Source organism: Scyliorhinus torazame, chromosome 4, assembly GCF_047496885.1.
Source record: "Scyliorhinus torazame isolate Kashiwa2021f chromosome 4, sScyTor2.1, whole genome shotgun sequence".
Lineage (NCBI taxonomy): Eukaryota > Metazoa > Chordata > Chondrichthyes > Carcharhiniformes > Scyliorhinidae > Scyliorhinus > Scyliorhinus torazame.
Genome location: NC_092710.1, coordinates 200,950,904 through 200,972,367, shown reverse-complemented (window position 1 = coordinate 200,972,367; position 21,464 = coordinate 200,950,904). Strand labels below are relative to the sequence as shown.

Below are 21,464 nucleotides of genomic sequence, written 5' to 3'. Positions count from 1 at the left end.
GAAGCCAAGCCCCCGGGGGTGGAGACCTGGATAAATGACATGGCAGGGTTTATAAAGCTACAGCGGATTAAGTTCGTTCTAAGGGGGTCGGCTCAAGGGTTCACCAGGCGGTGGCAACCGTTCGTCGAATACCTCGCAGAAAGATAGATGGAATGGAAAAAAGAAGGCAGCAGCAGCAGCCCAGGATCGGGGGGGGGGGGGGGGGGGGGAGAACCAGAAGGACTCTCAGGGTTGTTAATATATACTGTATAATATGTATAGGTCGTTGCGACAGATAATTATATATTGGACTGTTAAACTATATTTTGGGAGAGTGTTACTTGTGATTAGGCAGTTGCCAATTAGGGTTAGTTTTCATTTTTGTTATTTATTATTTATTCATTTTTTGTTTATAAAATAGGTCATTGTTATTTGTGTTGTTATAATATTGTGTAAAGGATGCACAATGTACTGTGTTGGTTGACCAAAAATTTTCAATAAAATATTTATAAAAAAATAAAAAAACATCAAAGCCCTCAACACTATCTTCGCTCTGTTCGGTTTTCCCGCCTACGTCCACCAGGGATCCTCATTTATGAGCGATGAGCTGCGCCAGTACCTGCTCAGCAGGGTATTGCCTCGAACAGGACAACCAGCTACAACCCCCGGTGGATCGGGAGAATGGGACGGTCTGGAAAGCCGTCCAGCTGGCCCTACAGTCCAGACATCTCCCGGCCTCCCGCTGGCAGGAGGTCCTCCCCGACGCACTTCACTCCATTCGGTCGCTGCTGTGCAGCGTGACCAACGAAACCCCCCATGAACGTCTCTTTGCCTTCCCCAGGAAGTCCACCTCTGGGGTTTCACTCCCAACATGGCTGGCAGCTCCAGTACCCGTCCTCCTCCGCAAGCACGTGCGGCTCCACAAGGCGGGCCCATTGATTGAGAGAGTACAGCTACTCCATGCGAACCCGCAGTCCGCCTACGTAGCGTACCCCGACGGCCGCCAAGACACAGTCTCCCTCAGGGACCTGGCACCAGCTGGATCCCCACACCTCCCCCCCACCCCCCTGCCCCGGTGCCACCCTCCCTCCCCCCAGCGCACCCCACCACAGCCCCCGCTCCAGGACGATCCGTCCTCCCCTTGATCCCACCCGGGGATCAAGAAGAGGTTGACACGCTCCGGGAGTCACCAACGCCGAAATCGCCACCAGAACTGCGGCGCTCGCAGCAACGGATCAAGGCGCCCGATCGTCGGAATTTTTAAACTTTTCCTTAAAACGTTAAAAACCTGAATATAAATAGTTTTCCACCACCCCCGCTGGACTCTTTTTTAACAGGGGGTGAATGCGGTAGTCACCACTGTTGTATTGTATATACCGCATACGAGGGGTATTACGGTAAGGCCACTGTACTACAGGTACGGGGGTAGATCCCTGCCTGCTGTCTCCGCCCAGTAGGCAGAGTATAAATGTGTGGGCTCTCCGAGCTGCAGCCATTTTGGCAGCACCTGCGGGAGGCTACACATCTCTGCATAATATAGCCTCGATTACACTCTACTCTCGTCTCGGCGTAATTGATAGTGCATCAATCCTCAGGTTAAATCACCACCATCAGCTCTCCCCCTCAAGGGGGAAAGCAGCCTATGGTCATCTGGGACTACAGCGACTTTACCTTATGAAGAACACATGTCCAATAATTCTAGTAATATATTCCTTTATTAATTCCTCAATATCCTTGCTCCTAAAACAGGCAAGGAACGGGGATGATTGAGTATAGTATAGAATCATAGTATTTACGGTGCAGAAGGAGGCCATTCGGCCCAATGAGTCTGCATCGGCCCTTGGAAAGGGCACCCTACTTAAGCTCACATCTCCACCTTATCCCCGTAACCCCACCTAACCTTTTTGGACACGAAGGGCAATTTATCATGGCCAATCCACCTAACCTGCATGTCTTCGGACTGTGGGAGGAAACCGGAGCACCCGGAGGAAACCCACGCAGACACGGGGAGAATGTGCAGACTCCGCACAGACAGTGACCCAAGCCGGGAATCGAACCTGGGACCCTGGAGCTGTGAAATAACTGTGCTAACCACTGTGCTACCGTGCCGTCCATATATATGAATCTTCGATGTGATTTTCTGTTTGCAGGAGTTTGTACTACAATGCAACATAGAAAAATGGAAACTCAATACATTAGCAGGTCTATAGTTATAGATTACAAATCCAACAAAATTATTCAAATCATCTGAGTTTTATTATCTACGGAGTTTCTTAGGTGGACAATCATACTCGTTAAAGAGTGATCGCCAATGAAGGAGAAGATTACAGAACTTTCCATACAAAAGCTCATTCATTCTGAATATATATTGAGAGGTTTTCTTAATGAGTCCTGATTATAAAAAGTTCACCAAGTCATGTTCTGCACTCACACCAACATATAACATGATTAAATAAAGTTTGTCTTAATTACATTAAATCATTTCCCTTTCAGCCACCAGATTAGTGTCAGTGCATTGTTATCTAAGGATGTATTTACATTTTGGAGGATAATCTTTATGGGGGTGGTCCCCAATCGACTACCACAATGTTCAAGATCCACAGAAAACCTGGAGAAAGGACACAAGCCATTGTTTTTATCCATTTATGTTGTTTCGTTGAGAAGGAGAAGCAATTCTCACTCCTCTTTACCCCATAATCAGATCAGGGTTTAACTCCATAATTACACTCCGCAAATCCAGTACCCTTTCCTAAACTGAATATTCGAAGAAGTGTGTATTTTACCACTTTACACCAACATCAAAAAGAAAATTTCAGAAAGTTATCCTTGAAATCATTTTCACTTTATCTCCCATCACAATTCCAGATTTACAACATTACATCTGACTAACCAAATGTCCAGTACTAACATTTAAGACAACTGCACAGTAGTTGTGGAAGTAACATGAGATTATGATGTTCAACTCAAATCAAAACACAACACGTTAATGAAGCATTCCAGCCTGAACTCTGAGAAACCATATTGCAAATTAATTTTGTTTAAGGGCAGAAGTGATGAAGCAGTCTACATGGTGTAACACATAGCGTGTTATGTATCAGAGAATACATCCCTGCTGGTGAAGCGTCACGTGATTTGTAATGACGACAGCAGAGAGTGTTTGCATTGGCTCCGGTTCTCCATCTCAGATTGTAAGAGCAACATCCCTAATAAAACCTCTCATCACGTTTGTAAGAATTCAGAGTGTGGCACCTCCATACCTTTCCTTTTCGCGGCAAACTCAGGGGATATAACGGAGAGATACATGTTTTACATTTTTGGATGGAAGTTGACAATTGAAATTGAAAATAAAATCAGTTAAAATAACCCTTCGTCCACCCTAAAAGCCGACATTTCCTTTTGAATATTTTCCCCCTGTCATTAATTTTATCCCATGACCACCTCTTCCTGAAACAATGACTTCCTGTGGAGCTTCCTCCTATAAGAAGGTACACACTTCCTACTGTACGATCGGGCTAATTCTAACTAAAAAGTAACCTTTCTGATTGAGTTGATGATATTCACACTATTACAGCTAAGCTATGGAAGTCTATTCAAATTCACTTCAGGTAGCAATGTCAGGAGGTTTTGACTTTTATGCCAACATGCCTGGCTAAGGTCAGATACAGGTCAAAGACATAAAACCACAGTATCACATACTAGTATGTTATCATCATACAAAACAGCCGGTTGGTCCATCAAGGAGGCCTCACACCATGATAGCTGAGGCATCAGGACTAAACAACCCTTCACTTCTACAGCCATGTTATCTCCAAGAGGCAGAATCTCAAGGTTTCTCAGAACAAAAATACACCAGAAAATTCCTCTCCAGTCCCCTCAGGTAATCTAAACTAGTCCAGGAGGTTACATGGTTCTCATCCTTTAAATTATATTTACAAAAGTTAAATAATGAGCTGCTGGATGTGGACAATGTTGAGAGTGAATTCCACTGTCTTACCGCAGGTGTAGATGACATTGAGGAATTTGCGGATGCCTGGATAACAGGGATCACCAAACTCATAGGAACTGGCATATACACTGCAGCTTCTCTTCCCATGGCATCGTTTAGTCATAATCTGTAAAGCTAAGGTTGACTGGCAGTCTGGAAGAAACATAATAATGAGGCATAAGTAGTGATTCAGATCACCGCACATCCCTACGTTTAATTATTTCAGCAGCTACTAGTCAAAGGTAGCTCTGTCTTTTCGGACAAAATGCACTGGCAACACTAGTCAATTTTTAAACTTGGCTTTACATGTTCAGAACAGAGTTAATAACTGACACAACATATCTACATTTCTCTTAATTTTAGTGCTGTATACATAATACGTGCTTCATTTAAGGGCAGCACGGTAGCATAGTGGTTAGCACAATTGCTTCACAGCTCCAGGGTCCCAGGTTCGATTCCGGCTTGGGTCACTGTCTGTGCGGAGTCTGCACATCCTCCCCGTGTGTGCGTGGGTTTCCTCCGGATGCTCTGGTTTCCTCCCACAGCCCAAAGATGTGCAGATTAGGTGGATTGGCCATGATAAATTTCCCTTAGTGTCCAAAATTGCCCTTAGTGTTGTGTGGGGTTACTGGGTTATGGGGATAGCGTGGAGGTATAGGCTTGGGTAGGGTGCTCTTTCAAAGAGCCGGTGCGGACTCGATGGGCTGAATGGCCTCCTTCTGCACTATAAATTCTATGATTAAAAAAAAATTCTACCATTCAAAGAATACAAGCAGCTGAGGACAAACGTCAAGCTAGAAAGTCCAAAAGGGGAGTTCCAACAAAATCAGACAATTCATCCTTGCCTGCACTGAGGAAAGCCCTTCAGGTCTGCAGCCAGGCTCTACAGCCACATTAGAATGCATAACAAATCATTCTAAGCACGTAGGGAAAGCCATCGTCGATAACATCTGTCACCATGGTCCGAATAATGAGTACCACTTAGATAAAGGTGGAATTTAACAGGAAAAATAGAGTCCCATTTTGGGAACATTTAGCAGGGTGTTTCTCAGAGCCTGCAGCACCAGGAACGATCCTGCTATTAAACAGGACTCTGCTTTTTTTCTGGGTTTCTCGCACAGGCCGCACTTACCTTCATTTCCTGCACTGTCGAACTTGTCAGTGCAGGAAGAGATCGGGACACCATAATCTCTGGTCCCCTACAATGCCCCAACCTACTTGTTAAGGGTCCTCGAGCCGGCCTCACCCCACCTCATAAGGGCAGGGCACCTGCAGGCCTGGACCCCGGTACGGACAACCTGCCACCTGGTCACCTTGGCACTGCTAGCCTTTCCCCCTGGCAGTGCCCCTACCATTCTAGCAGTATCACCTGGACACTTTGGCAGTGCCTGGGTGACACCTCCAGGGTGCCTGGGTGGCAGTGCAAATGTGCCAGGCTGGCAGTGCCAAGGTGCCTGGGTGGCAGGAGTGCCAGGCTACCACCCCTGCCCAGAGCCCAGCCACCCGGGGGCCTCCGATGCCAGACAAGTTCAGCAGATTTCCTTCCCTATAGGACATGAACCTGATGTTTTAGTTAGGTAGCCCAATAACATGACCACTAAACTCTTTTATTGCTAAATATTGTGGAAGCTGAAATCTGAAATAACAAGAAGTGCTGGAAATACTCAACAGGTCTGGCAGCATCTGGGGATGTGAACGGGCGGCATTTTGTGGGTGTAGGTCGAGTGACAGATTACTCGCACACCACCTAGAAGTAAAATAGGCGAAAGGCAACTTGCTCCTGCCAGCCCACCCCTCAGCCATAACATGTGGTGGGCGGACTAAATTGGTGGAGAGTGGGACATCTGCCCTTCGCTCAGAAGTGCCATTCCTTGGGAGCTGCCAGCCAATTCAATTGGCAAGCTCATCAATCCTGGCATGCCAAAGCTGAGTGGTGAGGGCTGCTGGGAGTGAGGAAGATCACTACTGTCCCAAGAAGTTAAGCCCCTGGGCTTTAGGGTGGGAGAGAATCCCAGATCCTAGGGAGTGGGAAGAATGGTGAGTGGGCGGGCTGGATTCTGTCGAGCAGGGGGCGTTGACATCTTTGCCCCGGATGTGCGCAGGGCAACCCCAAATGTAGTGCTCCCCTTTCCTGCCCGTCATTTCTCATGTAGGCCTTCAATAATTCCTGCACACTATTGCCTGATGGCCCAGGCCAACCATGTTATGGCATGGTGAACGTATTATTCAGGTCAGTAGGCTTGTTAGCAAGTCTAAATGACTCTTAATTATTTATTCATTTTTGGCTGACGGTCTGCCAAAATTGGCTCTCATCCACCCACCTCAGGGCGAGCTCAGGGATGGATGGGAAGGTGGAGGATGGCCACATGACCTATTTTACATATCCGTGCCAAAAACATACCCAGAGGGGGGAAATACAATTTAACCAAATATGTCAAGTCAAATATGACTTTCAACCCCACCCTATAGTATCTTGTGGCTTGGGTCACTGTTTGTGCGGAGTCTGCATGTTCTTCCCGTGTCTGCATGTGTTTCTTCCGGGTGCTCCGCTTTCCTCCCACAAGTCTCGAAAGACGTGCTGTTAGGGGAGTTGGACATTCTGAATTCTCCCTCAATGTGCCGAACAGGCGCCGGATTGTGGCGACTAGGGGCTTTTCACAGTAACTTCATTGCAGTGTTAATGTAAGCCTACTTGTGACACTAATAAAAATTATTATGTTATTCATGAGGTTACATGACTTCCTCACTCAGATTCTTAACATATATTTCAAGCATGGGAACCTCCAAGTGTCGTAACAAGCGGGAATAGTCTGGTGCTTCACGACAGCTGACTTGGCGAGACCGCTACCCGTATCTAACGTCTATTAAGGCCGGTAATGATGCCCATGGGTTTCATGTCGGAAATGACTGTCCCGCCAGCTGATTCACTTGGACTTTGCCCAGCAGCTCCCTGCTAATGAGGGAGAGCAGCGCTTAAACCGATCCCGCAGAGCAAACCGCAGACAGCACACAGCCATGCCACCACGTAGACCTGCCCCACAATTTGAAGAAGCCGACCTGGCCAGACTGTTAGACAACGTGGAGTCCAGATAGGATATTCTGTTCCCCCGAGAGGGTTGGAGGGTCAGCCAGTGCCGTCTGGGGGGCAGTGGCATCAGCTGTCAGTGTGGGGAATGTCACAAGGAGGATTGCCACCCAGTGCCCCACAAGAAGCTAAACAACCTCCACCGGGTCACACAGGTAAGTTGGAATCGGCACCCTGGCACCGGTCCCTCCTGCCACTGACCCCCCACCCCCCCCCCCCCCCCCCCGCCGCCTCTGACAACCCAGATATTGGCATCGTACCATCCCCACCCAACACAATACCGTCCCTGTGCCCCAGCACACCCTAGCATCCACCAGCACATCTCACCCATCGCCAGCAGCGGTGCCCACATATGTCACCTGTGACAGCCATTCCTCGCGATGCATGAAGTGTGCAGCTCACGGTGCCCTCTCTCTGCCCCACAGGTCAACTGTCAGACAGGCAGCAGGGTGCCAGATATCACAGTCCTCACCTCCTTCAAGGAACTGGCACGGAGGTCATGGGGGTGACAGAGAACAAAGGGAGGTCACCGACGTCGAGCTTGGCCTGCATTTCCGAAACGAGTATCCACCGGCCCCCACACAGATGACATGTGTTGTCCATGCCAGAATATTGATCCTTCCCTCCCACTAACCACACATACATTCTTCCGCAGGATCCCCATCCGATAGTGCCAGCCCATCTGGGTTGCCCACCCCACCGTCATCCAAGAGAACATCTTGGAGGACAGCTCCGAAGATGCCACTGTCAAGGCGTCACAGCTGTCATTCCCACCCTCCATCAGCACAGAGGCACATACCTCGGTGGATGAAAGCAATGGATAGGCTTCTGGGGCACAATCTGGCGAGCACCACACAGTTGCTGCTGCAGATCAGATGGAGTCAGGAATGTCCAGGGGGACAGCAGTCGGAAGTTCACACACAGATGATAAGCCTCTGGACCAGGTTTTCCCCTAACTGATGCAGACGCAAGGGTGCATCTGTAAGATTCAGAAAGCGATGTCAGCGACACATCAGCGGGTCCATAGCCAATTGGAGGAGTCTCAAATGACGGCGGCAATGCGTGACATTGAGGCTAACACTGCTAGGATGGTGACCGCAGCGGAGAGCCTGGAGCACAACGTCATCGGCATGAGTGATGGAGTCCAAGGCATTGCTCAGTCAGTGACGGCCGAGAGCCTCGACTGCATGTTCCGGTCACTGAGGGACGTTTCCATGATGTAGGTGGACCTTGCTGAGGCGCTACGGAGCATGGCCCAGTCGCAGGTGAGCACTGCCAAGGCGCAGTATCACTGAGAGGGCACAGCGGAGGAGGGGTTCGGCACGATCGGTAGCTAAGGACAGTTAGGGTCTTGATTACTCACCAGTAAAACACGTTTCATCACTGAGGAACATGTCGCCAGCATAGGTGGAAACTGGCACTGCAGAGCATGGCCAGGTCACAGTGGGGCATTGCTGAGGGCGTCAACACCACAGTGGATGCAATGGGAACCGTCAGGGTTGGCAGAGCCAGATGACGCAAAGGCCTCTGGAGCTCAGTCCAGCTGCCCCTCTGTTCCCATGTGACACCCCCTCCTCCCAAGGCCCTACAGGCACCGACCAGGAGGAGGAAGCGTGGAAGCTAGTTCCCTACAATTCCCTCCCATCCCCACATCAATGACGCATCTCGGGGTCAGTAGGCGGGACAGGGTGGCATGATGAGGCATGTGTCCGGGAAGTCGGCCGGGGCCCTCTGGCCCCAGGACCTCCAGAGGACACCCGTCATGGGCATCAAAGGCTCAGGATGTGGTAAGCAGCAGACTGCCTCCACCTCGGACTTTCATTCTGGGGACACACCTAGTCGTAACGGCAGAGCATGGATGGATAAGCAGATACAGGATCACTGAAAGGGCACAGCGGAGGAGGGGTTCGGTACCATCGGTAGCGAGGGACAGTTATGGTCATGATTGCTCACCAGTAAAACACGTTACATGTGAAGCCTCTGTCATGTTATTCCGCACTGCGGGCAGATCTGCACCCCGCTCCCCCAGTTGCCCTCCCCCGGAACAAGCCCCGGGCACGGTGGTCCTGGATCTGCCCCCCCCGCCCCTGTCCAAGGCACACCACGTGCAGGTGATGTGTGTGAGTGTGCTGTCAGCAGACAGACAGGAATCAGACTATGGCATAGATTGAGGAGCAGCAGAGCTCATCTCACAAAGGGTTATCTTCACCCTCCTGCCTTGTATATTGATTCGCTGACAGTGCCGACACAGGCCCATCACCCTGGAGTGATGTAACACACACCCTGGGAAGGTGGAACAGAGCAATTGGTGGTGGGGGGGGGAAGGTGGATTTGGTGGGGGAGGAGGGGGGATAGGTATGGGGGAAGGTGAGAGGGGTGAGATGATGGATGAAGTCACGTCCTATGAGAAACAGGTGAGGATAAGGACCTCCCTGACCCTCCGGGCATGCCGCCCGCCGCCTGTCCATCCTCTGGCTGTCCCCACGGGTCTACTCCGGCGTTGTCCTCCAGCCCCTTCTAGTCCAGCTTCTCCTTGTCCTCCTCCTCTGATGAAGCCGCATGTTCCTCCACCTCCATCACGCAGCCACCCTGCTGTGCCATGTTGAGGAGGGCACAGAGACCACCTCAAAGCGGGCGACTGTCCGATGGGGTGTACTGCAGTGCACCACCAGAGCGCTCGAGCCATCAGAACCATATTTTAAGCAGTCTGATGCACTGCTCAATGACAGCCCAGGTGGTCACATCGGCTGCATTATATCAGGTCTCTGCATCAGTCTCCGGCCTCTGTACTGGCATCATTAGCCAAGACCTAAGCTGATACCCACTTATCTGATTTACTGGACTAGTAAACCAGAAACCCAACGTATTGCCCTGAGGATCCAGGTTCAAATCCCACCACTACAGATGGTGAAATTTCAGTTCAATAAAAGTCTGGAATTAAAAGTCCATTGATAATCATGAAACCATTGTCGATTGTCATAAAAACCCATCTGGTTCACTAATGTCCTTTAGGGAAGGAAATCTGCCATCCTTACTTGGTCTGGCCTACATGTGACTCCAGACCCACAGCAATGTGGTTGGCTCTTAACTGCCCCCTCAAGGGTAACTCGGGATGGGCAATAAATGCTGGCCCAAGCATTGGGGCAGCAGCCTCGTTATCCCCGGGCTGATTGCCCGATTTCTAAGGTGGTTACTCACCTCCTCTGAACCCCACAGCAGCCATTGTGCTAGCTTCACATTAAGGTGTGCTAAAGGGGGTTACAGGACCTATCGCTGGGGAACCAGTTCCCATTAATGAGATGGAGTTTAGCCTTGATTGATGATTGTTGGTTTCTCGCCACGTCGCGGTGGAATCCGGATCTCGGCAACAGAAGTAGGCTGGCTAGATTGGAATCTGATCGTCGCCCGGCGCGGTTCCCAATTTCAGCCTCTTCCGCGATCAAACTGGCTCGCTCAGATTTGCACCCAGCGTGACATAACCATTAGATCGTGCACATAATATAAGATAGGCTAATGTTTCAAGTTAAAAGTGTTTGTCAGAATGTCACCAGAAGAGGGTAGCACGGTAGCACAGTGGTTAGCACAGTTGCTGCCACAGCTCCAAGGTCCCAGGTTCGATACCCGGCAGGGACATTGTTGGTGCGGAGTCTGCACGTTCTTCCCGTGTCTGCGTGGGTTTCCTCCGGGTGCTCCGGTTTCCTCCCATATCCAAAGATGTGCAGGTTAGGTGGATTGGCCATGATAAATTGCCCTTAGTGTCCAAAAAAAAAGATTAAGTGGGGCTACTGGGTTACAGGAATAGGGTGGAGGTGTGGGCTTGAGTAGGGTGCTCTTTCCAAGGGCCGGTGCGGACTCGATGGGCCGAATGGCCTCCTTCTGCACTGTAAATTCTATGAATTCCAAGAGTGTCTGCTCTGAAAAATTAATCTAGCTTTTTGTTTTAAATATGCTACTGGACCCACCATCCAGCGTCTTATGAGGTACTTCCAATATCCAAATTCATAAAGACCTTCTGAAATCAAGCTCCATCGGGCTTTAAAGAAACAGCCTGCAAAATTATATTGAATTTTAATGGTATTTATACAGCTAAGTATTCTATCAGCATGAAGACTTTGATAAGTTTCAATTAATTGTCAAACTATAATATTGATAATGGCAGAGTTGTAATTGGCTCACAGGTTAATATATGCAAAATAGATGATTGTCAGACATAAAGCAAAAATAAACTGACATAAAAGCAGTTGGTTATTCATCTGCATAAATTTATACCACATCACTGCAATTGACTCATATTCTTCCTTTGCCATCTTGACAAGTCAATATGAAAGAATGCACATTTTGAAAAACAGTGGGCTAGATTCACTGATTCTGCGGCTATGTCCTCAGGATCCATTTGGTCTTACGACCAGAAAGTCGACTCCGCCCCCTCACCGACCCTCCGCCCGGTGGGGGGCTAGCAGCCGCGCAGCGTATAGCCCCAGCTTTACCTGCGGATATGGCCGCAGAATGGCCGGGTCCATGGCAGCGCATGTGCACTGCGGCAGCCTGCGCCGGCCGCGCGCGGACTCAGCCGCCATAAACTGCCCCCCTGTAACCCCCCTCGCCCTCGGACCACCCCCACCAGTCCCCCCCAGCCCCCGCCGAAGTCCCTACTGCCAGCAGAACGGCTCCCCCCACCCTGACTGTGGCGGCGCTGGACACAGTCCGCAGCCGCCACGCGAGGTCCCCGAACGTTGTGAGGACACGCGACCGACGCCATCGGGGACTCGGCCCATCGGGGGCGGAGTATCGGGGGAGGGCATCAGGTAACGTTCTGAGACCGTCCATACGGCGTGCGGCATACTCCCTGAGTACGTCATTTATGATGGGACGTAGTATCGCAAAAACAGTGCCGCCCCCGATTTCAGCGTAAAAGTGGATTCTCCAGTCAATCACCTAACGCGATTTTGGCGTCGCTGATCGGAGAATCCTGCTCAGTAAATATATTCCAGGTGGAAAAGCTTAATTGCACAAGGGAGAAAAGCTTTCAGGTTTTCATGAAATTACAGCTGAAATGGTAAGGAAATCTTGACACACCTCAATGGAAACATAGACAAGGAGACCACTTGGAAATACAAGCAAATTATGAAAATGTGCTTCAATGAGCTAAAGAGTTAAAACGTGTCAGAAAGCAGACTCTTATTTTCTTCTTATCCAACATGAAAGGTTCATGCCTTATATCTTGAGGACAGTTGTAGTGATTGATGAGCGGTTTGTCAGTACAATGGATCTCACTGTCATACTGTTCACTGACAAAGGTTCGTAAATAACTTTGCCAAACCCTCTGTGCTCAGATTCCACACCTACACTTTGTTACTTATTGTTATACTCAAAATTACAGTATTTATTTGAACTAGGGAATGTTGCCTCAGGTTATGGAAATAATACATTTCATTCAAAGTATAGTATGAATGGTTGCACAATTTAAATAATAGTGGCATATGGTAGGATATCCTAGTCCCACCGGTAATGGACACCAAAGCAGGTGGGATGGGGAAACCTGGCAGCTGGCCATTTTGTGACCGCTCACCAAATTTTCCCATCTCACCACTGCCAGGACTGGAAAATCACACCCATAGTGGCAGAATCTATTCCCCACACGGTGGACATCATTTTAGTCCTCTACCAGTGGGTTTGCAAGCAAGGAGCCTCTATAATTCTCCAGGTGGCCTTTCTGCTGCCTTCCTGTCGGCCCTTGACCACCTCAGGTACAAGGTTTTGCTGGATCCAGTGTGTTCATCCATTTGTTCATATCATGCAGAGTGAATTAAATGGGCTGAAAACTGGATACTGTGGTGGTGGGGACCTCAGGAGGTGTTTGAGATGGATCATTCATTCAGCATTTTCTGGATAAAGATGGTTCCTAACACTTTGTCTTTTGCACTCATGTGCTGGGCCCTGCTATCATTGTGAATGGGGATGTTCATGGATGTTCTGGCACTGGAGTTCTCAGACAATCCATGACGGGAGCACAGTGCTGGCTTGCACCGGCAAGAAGCAGTGACCCAAGTTACCCATTCTAGTAAAATAGGAGGGGGCCTTCCGAGCTTCCTATCTCGTTCTCCTGAGCTTCCGAGTGTGGAATATCCAAACAACCCATGGAACTTTGAGGAACCTCAGCAGAGCTTAAGATGTGAGGGGGCTAGGAGAAATTCCAGGAAGAGCCGAAAAGTTAAACTGACATTATTTCCAAAAATATCCATTGGATTATGACTTCTTGTGGCCTTCCGGTTCTGCTGTCAAAGTAATATAGATGCAGGCTTCAAGAAGCCATTAATTCACATATGTTTTAGAAAAACACAAGGTAATCTTGTTTTGACTTCAATATTTGGCTGGAAATTGGGTCAAGAAAGCATCTTGCTGTTTTTAACTAATGTTAACGAGGCTGTGAATGAGACGATTATCGACCATCACAAACACGATGGACTGAATGGCCTCCTTCTTTGCTGTACTATTCAATAACATTGTGCATATTATTTTCCAAACTTTCTGCATTTTTACCATGGTTTCCAATACCAAACCATATAAACTGGGCCCAGAGTGTGTCTGGAAATTGCTTCAAAATGTATCTTGGGAGAAAGCATTGCCAAATAATCAGCTTACTTTTAATTGTGTGAGCTTTTATGGAAATTGCTACTTTTTTCTAATTTTTTTATCCAACAGCTCTGGCAGCGCCACACTGGATTTCCCAATGGGAATGTGCTTATTTGTGCCTTTTGAATAGAAAATCAGCAGAAGGCCACCGGGTTGCATCATAGGTGCTCTGGTGGGCAACCTGCAGCTCGCGAGCCACATGTGACCCAACAGGGTTTGGAGGGCAGTCTGGGAGACATTTTCTTGAGAGAGTGAGAGCACAGTTTGCCAGACCGAATGTGGAGGCTGGAGATAAAAAGTTGAGACTGAGAGCGGTACCGAGAGGATCAAAGAGCACAAGGAAGGGCAAGACTCAGAACAGAGTGATTGATTGGTGAGTATTTTACTTGTTTGCATCCTTTACCTTTTAAAAACTGGTACAATTTGACTTCAGGGTGCGGCGATGACCAGCTGAGTCGCACGTTTCGGCAGCTCCCGGTGAAACGGACTTTTGGGCTCTTGATAGGAGCCCCAACGGCAATTTTGACGGCTAAAAACACTGTGCGGTAAACCAGAAGGGAATCCCCCCTGGATACGGATGAAAAAAGGAGGAGAAAGTGGCCGGATTGCAGTGGATCCTTTAGAACAGCGGCAAGGAAGACAAGCAAAAACCAAGATGGCGTCGGAAGGTGGCAGTTTAACATGGGGCCCTGAACAACAAGAGTTCTTGAAATGCTGTGTGGAAGAGCTCAAAAAGGAAATGAAGAAAGAGCTGTTGGCCCCGATACTACAGGCGATCGAAGGGCTAAAGGAGGAACAAAAGACCCAGGAGCGGGAGCTTCGGGTCGTAAAGGCAAAGGCAGCCGAGAATGAGGACGACATACAGGGCCTGGTGGTGAAGACGGAGACGCATGAGGCACATCAGAAACGATGTGTGGAAAGGTTGGAGGCACTGGAGAACAACGCAAGGAGGAACAACCTGAGGATTCTTGGTCTTCCTGAAGGTGTGGAGGGAGCGGACGTCGGGGCATATGTGAGCACGATGCTGCACTCGTTAATGGGAGCGGAGGCCCCGGCGGGTCCGTTGGAGGTGGAGGGAGCATACCGAGTGATGGCGCGAGGACCGAGAGCAGGAGAAATTCCCAGAGCCATAGTGGTGAGATTCCTCCATTTTAAGGATAGAGAAATGGTCCTTAGATGGGCAAAGAAAACTCGGAGCAGTAAATGGGAGAACGCGGTGATCCGCGTTTATCAAGACTGGAGTGCGGAGGTGGCGAGAAGGAGGGCGAGCTTTAATCGGGCCAAGGCGGTGCTTCATAAAAAGAAGATAAAATTTGGAATGCTGCAACCGGCAAGACTGTGGGTCACATATCGAGGGAGGCACCACTACTTTGAGACGGCGGATGAAGCGTGGACTTTTATTGTGGAAGAAAAACTGGAATGAGCGGGTTATTAAAAAGAACGTTTGAACAAAGTGGTGGGGCGAATGTGGGGGGCGAAGAGGGGGGTTAAAAAGGGGGGAAAGAGGAGTTTTATGTACTAATCCTGCGATGTGGTAACTTTTCTCTCTTCCACAGGTGGTGATGGGGGGAGGAGGGGAGGTGGAGGAGATGGGGCGTTGGCCATTGTGGGCGGGGCCAAGGGAGAAGCGCGGGCTTGGTTCCCGCGCTATGATAATCATGGCGGGAATAGAGAAGCAGGAATGAGGGGGCGTCGCACGGTGCAAGCCGAGGTCATGGGGGGAAGCCGAGGTCGGCCAGAGTTTGCTGACTTCTGGGAGCAACATGGGGGGAGTAATTACGCTAGCGGGGGATCTAGCGGGGGGGGTGGGAGTGGGGAATTACTGGGTTGCTGCTGCTGGGGAGAGGGGGGAGCTGGTATGGGAGGGGATGGGCGGGGGGGCACTGCCTGGGGGAGATACAGCTGCGTGGGAACCGGGTGAGGAGCTGGAAAAAGGGGATGGCTAATCGACAAGGGGGGGGAGGGGGGGGGGGGGGTAGGAAGCCCCCCAACCCGGCTGATCATGTGGAACGTGAGAGGGCTGAACGGGCCAATAAAGAGGGCACGGGTACTCGCACACCTTAAGAAACTTAAGGCAGATGTGGTTATGTTACAGGAAACGCACCTGAAACTGATAGACCAGGTTAGGCTACGCAAAGGATGGGTGGGGCAGGTGTTCCATTCGGGGCTAGATGCGAAAAACAGGGGGGTGGCTATATTAGTGGGGAAGCGGGTAATGTTCGAGGCAAAGACTATAGTGGCGGATAACGGGGGCAGATACGTGATGGTGAGTGGCAAACTACAGGGGGAGACGGTGGTTTTGGTAAACGTATATGCCCCGAACTGGGATGATGCCAATTTTATGAGGCGGATGCTAGGACGCATTCCGGACCTAGAGATGGGAAAGCTGATAATGGGGGGAGATTTTAATACGGTGTTGGAACCAGGGCTGGATAGGTCGAAGTCCAGGACTGGAAGGAGGCCGGCAGCAGCCAAGGTACTCAAAGATTTTATGGAGCAGATGGGAGGTGTAGACCCGTGGAGATTTAGCAGACCTAGGAGTAAGGAGTTCTCGTTTTTCTCCTATGTCCATAAAGTCTACTCGCGAATAGACTTTTTTGTGCTGGGAAGGGCGTTGATCCCGAAGGTGAGGGGAACGGAGTATACGGCTATAGCCATTTCGGATCACGCTCCACACTGGGTGGACTTGGAGATAGGGGAGGAAACAGGAGGGCGCCCACCCTGGAGAATGGACATGGGACTAATGGCAGATGAGGGGGTGTGTCTAAGGGTGAGGGGGTGCATTGAAAAGTACTTGGAACTCAATGGTAATGGGGAGGTCCAGGTGGGAGTGGTCTGGGAGGCGCTGAAGGCGGTGGTTAGAGGGGAGCTGATATCAATAAGGGCACATAAACGGAAGCAGGAGAGTAAGGAACGGGAGCGGTTGCTGCAAGAACTTTTGAGGGTGGACAGACAATATGCGGAAGCACCGGAGGAGGGACTGTACAGGGAAAGGCAAAGGCTACATGTAGAATTTGACTTGCTGACTACGGGCACTGCAGAGGCACAATGGAGGAAGGCACAGGGTGTACAGTACGAATATGGGGAGAAGGCGAGCAGGTTGCTGGCACACCAATTGAGGAAAAGGGGAGCAGCGAGGGAAATAGGGGGAGTGAGGGATGAGGAAGGAGAGATGGAGCGGGGAGCAGAGATAGTGAATGGAGTGTTCAAGACATTTTATAAAAAATTATATGAAGCTCAACCCCCGGATGGGAGGGAGAGAATGATGGGCTTCTTGGATCGGCTGGAATTTCCCAAGGTGGAAGAGCAGGAAAGGATGGGGCTGGGAGCACAGATCGAGGTAGAAGAAGTGGTGAAAGGAATTAGGAGCATGCAGGCGGGAAAGGCCCCGGGACCGGATGGATTCCCAGTCGAATTCTATAGAAAATATGTGGACTTGCTCGCCCCGGTATTGACGAGGACCTTTAATGAGGCAAAGGAAAGGGGACAACTGCCCCCGACTATGTCTGAAGCAACGATATCGCTTCTCTTAAAGAAGGAAAAGGACCCGCTACAATGCGGGTCCTATAGACCTATTTCCCTCCTAAATGTAGATGCCAAGATCCTGGCCAAGGTAATGGCAATGAGAATAGAGGAATGTGTCCCGGGGGTGGTCCACGAGGACCAAACGGGGTTTGTGAAGGGGAGACAGCTGAACACGAATATACGGAGGCTGTTAGGGGTAATGATGATGGCCCCACCAGAGGGAGAAACGGAGATAGTAGTGGCGATGGATGCCGAGAAAGCATTTGATAGAGTGGAGTGGGATTATTTGTGGGAGGTGTTGAGGAGATTTGGTTTTGGAGAGGGGATTGTTAGATGGGTGCAGCTGTTGTATAGGGCCCCGATGGCGAGCGTGGTCACGAATGGACGGGGATCTGCATATTTTCGGCTCCATAGAGGGACAAGGCAGGGATGCCCTCTGTCCCCATTATTGTTTGCACTGGCGATTGAGCCCCTGGCGATAGCGTTGAGGGGTTCCAAGAAGTGGAGGGGAGTACTTAGAGGAGGAGAAGAACACCGGGTATCTTTGTATGCGGACGATTTGCTACTATACGTGGCAGACCCGGCGGAGGGGATGCCAGAAATAATGCGGATACTTGGGGAGTTTGGGGATTTTTCAGGGTATAAATTGAACATGGGGAAAAGTGAGTTGTTTGTGGTGCATCCAGGGGAGCAGAGTAGAGAAATAGAGGACCTACCGTTGAGAAAGGTAACAAGGGACTTTCGTTACCTGGGGATCCAGATAGCCAAGAATTGGGGCACATTGCATCGGTTAAATTTAACGCGGTTGGTGGAACAAATGGAGGAGGATTTCAAGAGATGGGATATGGTATCCCTGTCACTGGCAGGGAGGGTGCAGGCAGTTAAGATGATGGTCCTCCCGAGATTCCTCTTTGTGTTTCAGTGCCTCCCGGTGGTGATCACGAAGGCTTTTTTTAAAAGGATTGAAAAGAGCATCATGGGTTTTGTGTGGGCCAGGAAGACCCCGAGAGTGAGGAAGGGATTCTTACAGCGTAGCAGGGATAGGGGGGGCTGGCACTACTGAGCCTAAGTGAGTATTATTGGGCCGCTAATATTTCAATGGTGAGTAAGTGGATGGGAGAGGAGGAGGGAGCGGCGTGGAAGAGATTAGAGAGGGCGTCCTGTAGGGGGACTAGCCTACAGGCTATGGTGACAGCCCCATTGCCGTTCTCACCGAGGAACTACACCACAAGCCCGGTGGTGGTGGCTACACTGAAGATTTGGGGACAGTGGAGACGGCATAGGGGAAAGACTGGAGCCTTGGGGGGGTCCCCGATAAGAAACAACCATAGGCTTGCCCCGGGGGGAATGGATGGGGGATATGGAATGTGGCAAAGAGCAGGAATAACGCAACTGAAAGATCTGTTTGTGGATGGGAAGTTCGCGAGTCTGGGAGCGCTGACCGAGAAATATGGGTTGCCCCAAGGGAATGCATTCAGGTATATGCAACTGAGGGCTTTTGCAAGGCAACAGGTGAGGGAATTCCCGCAGCTCCCGACACAAGAGGTGCAGGACAGAGTGATCTCAAAGACATGGGTGGGGGATGGTAAGGTGTCAGATATATATAGGGAAATGAGGGACGAGGGGGAGACTATGGTAGATGAACTAAAAGGGAAATGGGAAGAAGAGCTGGGGGAGGAGATCGAGGAGGGGCTGTGGGCAGATGCCCTAAGCAGGGTAAACTCGTCGTCCTCGTGTGCCAGGCTAAGCCTGATTCAGTTTAAGGTATTACACAGGGCGCATATGACTGGAGCACGGCTCAGTAAATTTTTTGGGGTGGAGGATAGGTGTGCGAGGTGCTCGAGAAGCCCATCGAATCATACCCATATGTTTTGGTCATGCCCGGCACTACAGGGGTTTTGGATGGGGGTGACAAAGGTGCTTTCAAAAGTAGTGGGGGTCCGGGTCGAACCAAGCTGGGGGTTGGCTATATTTGGGGTTGCACAAGAGCCGGGAGTGCAGGAGGCGAGAGAGGCCGATGTTTTGGCCTTTGCGTCCCTAGTAGCCCGGCGCAGTATATTGTTAATGTGGAAAGAAGCCAAGCCCCCGGGGGTGGAGACCTGGATAAATGACATGGCAGGGTTTATAAAGCTACAGCGGATTAAGTTCGTTCTAAGGGGGTCGGCTCAAGGGTTCACCAGGCGGTGGCAACCGTTCGTCGAATATCTCGCAGAAAGATAGATGGAATGGAAAAAAGAAGGCAGCAGCCCAGGATCGGGGGGGGGTGGAGGGGGGGGGAGGAGGAACCAGAAGGACTCTCAGGGTTGTTAATATATACTGTATAATATGTATAGGTTGTTGTGACAGATAATTATATATTGGACTGTTAAATTATATTTTTGGAGAGTGTTACTTGTGATAAGGCAGTTGCCAATTAGGGTTAGTTTTCATTTTTGTTATTAATTATTTATTCATTTTTTTTGTTTATAAGATAGGTCATTGTTATTTGTGTTGTTATAATATTGTGTAAAGGATGCACAATGTACTGTGTTGGTTGACCAAAAATTTTCAATAAAATATTTATTTTTAAAAAACTGGTACAATTTATTGGTAACTGCAAGACCTTCTTCATAATAAGTTTTTTTATAAAGCTTATCAGGACCAGTAGGGTTTATTAATTAAAATAAATAAAGACAAGTAAATATAAGTCAATAAAAATAAAATAAGTGTCTGAAACACATATCTGTGTAATTAAGAAATTTTTATATTTTAATTGTGGATAGCACTATTTTTGATCAACAAAGTTATAATATACATATGGCAAGTATAAAAATTTATTTAATAATAAAAATCTTTATCATTGTCATAAGTAGACTTACATTAATACTGCAATGTGAAAATCCCCTAGTCGCCACACTCCGGCGCCTGTTTGGGTACACTGAGAGAGAATTCAGAATGTCCAATTCACCTAACAGCACGACTCCGAGCACCCGGAGGAAACCCACGCAGACCCGGAGAGAACGTGCAGACTCTGCACAGACTGTGGCCCAAGCGGAAATCGAAGCTGGGACCTTGGCACTGTGAAGCAACACTGCTAACCACCGTGCTACCGTGCAGCACGTGTCCCATTTGACGTTGATGACAGTTCAATTAATATTTCAATGATTAAGTATTTTCTATAACTCATTATGAAATATTCAGTGTGTATTGTATAAATTTAATCTTATTCATGGGGTCATGATTAGTGTGGCCCACTGAGAAGAAGGGACCCTCATATGGCCCATTCACAAGCCTACGTATCACATTACTGCACAGGACAGTACTCAGATACTGCAATCTACAGGCAGAATTGTATGTATCTGAGTGTGGCAGAGATCCTGTCAAGATCATAACCACCCCTAACTTCTATGCCTCAGAATCGTTTCAGGTTTCCACTCACATCAACAACACGTCAATCAGCTTACCTAAAGAATTTTGCAGCAAATTGATGCTTCATCCAGCAGCTTGATGGTGAAGTAACAAACTGAAAGCTTTTACTAAATACTGTACTTATTTACAAATGTCTGCCTCCCCACTAACCAACACCCAGTGTCCCAGAAGTCTCTCTTTATGCTGAGAAACATTGAGAAATACATGAAAAATAAGCACTGCTTTGAAAGGGTCATTTTTGCTTTACTTTGACTAAAATATAGACTTGAAAGCAAACTTATCAAATTTAAATGACATTTCTGGTGTTATGCACACCCACATCCCCCACTCCCACCCAGCCCACTGGTCATGGAAAGCCTCAAAAGTATCAGTGGATGCCTGGACATCCTCCCTCTCCAGGTAGACATAGCCTTGTCCAATGCAGACATAGCCTTGGAAGGGAAGCAGGCAGTCAAGCCGAGCCTTACCAGCCCGCTGCCTCGATATCTTTATTGCCACCTTGATCGGCATGGGTGCAGACCAACAAAGAGGTCCTCATCTTCCTGCCCGTCACCAATCCCCTTTCCCAACCCCTCCTCCCCCAACAACCCCCCAACCCCTCTCTTCCACCCCCCCTCCCTCCCCCCAACCCCTTGGCAGATCTAGGAACAGAGTAACAAGGAGATCGTCTGAGGTTTAAGGACCTGGGCCTATGTGAAATCTTGTTCAAATGGGGATTCGATTTGATGGGAGTCCACCGTTCACCTAAGCCACATGGACGTCACAAATGCAGTCGGGACCAAACATCATGATGGCCGTGAGCTAGACACCGACAGACGCAACACATTAAAGTGCACCCAGCCTGCTCTT

General features: G+C 49.3%; 1 protein-coding gene across 2 annotated transcripts in view; it reads right to left on the bottom strand.

Annotated features, from left to right (window-relative positions):
* The window catches only part of LOC140410695 (protein eva-1 homolog A-like), a 548,454-nt gene that overhangs the window by 205,326 nt on the left and 321,664 nt on the right, over positions 1 to 21,464 (bottom strand). Inside the window, exon 5 of one of the 2 annotated variants that reach the window (XM_072499126.1) lies at positions 3,974 to 4,117. The exons of the other annotated variant lie outside the window; for it this stretch is intronic. Coding sequence (XP_072355227.1) covers positions 3,974 to 4,117 — 144 coding nt within the window. The remainder of the gene's footprint in view (positions 1 to 3,973; positions 4,118 to 21,464) is intronic. 2 annotated transcript variants of the gene reach the window in all.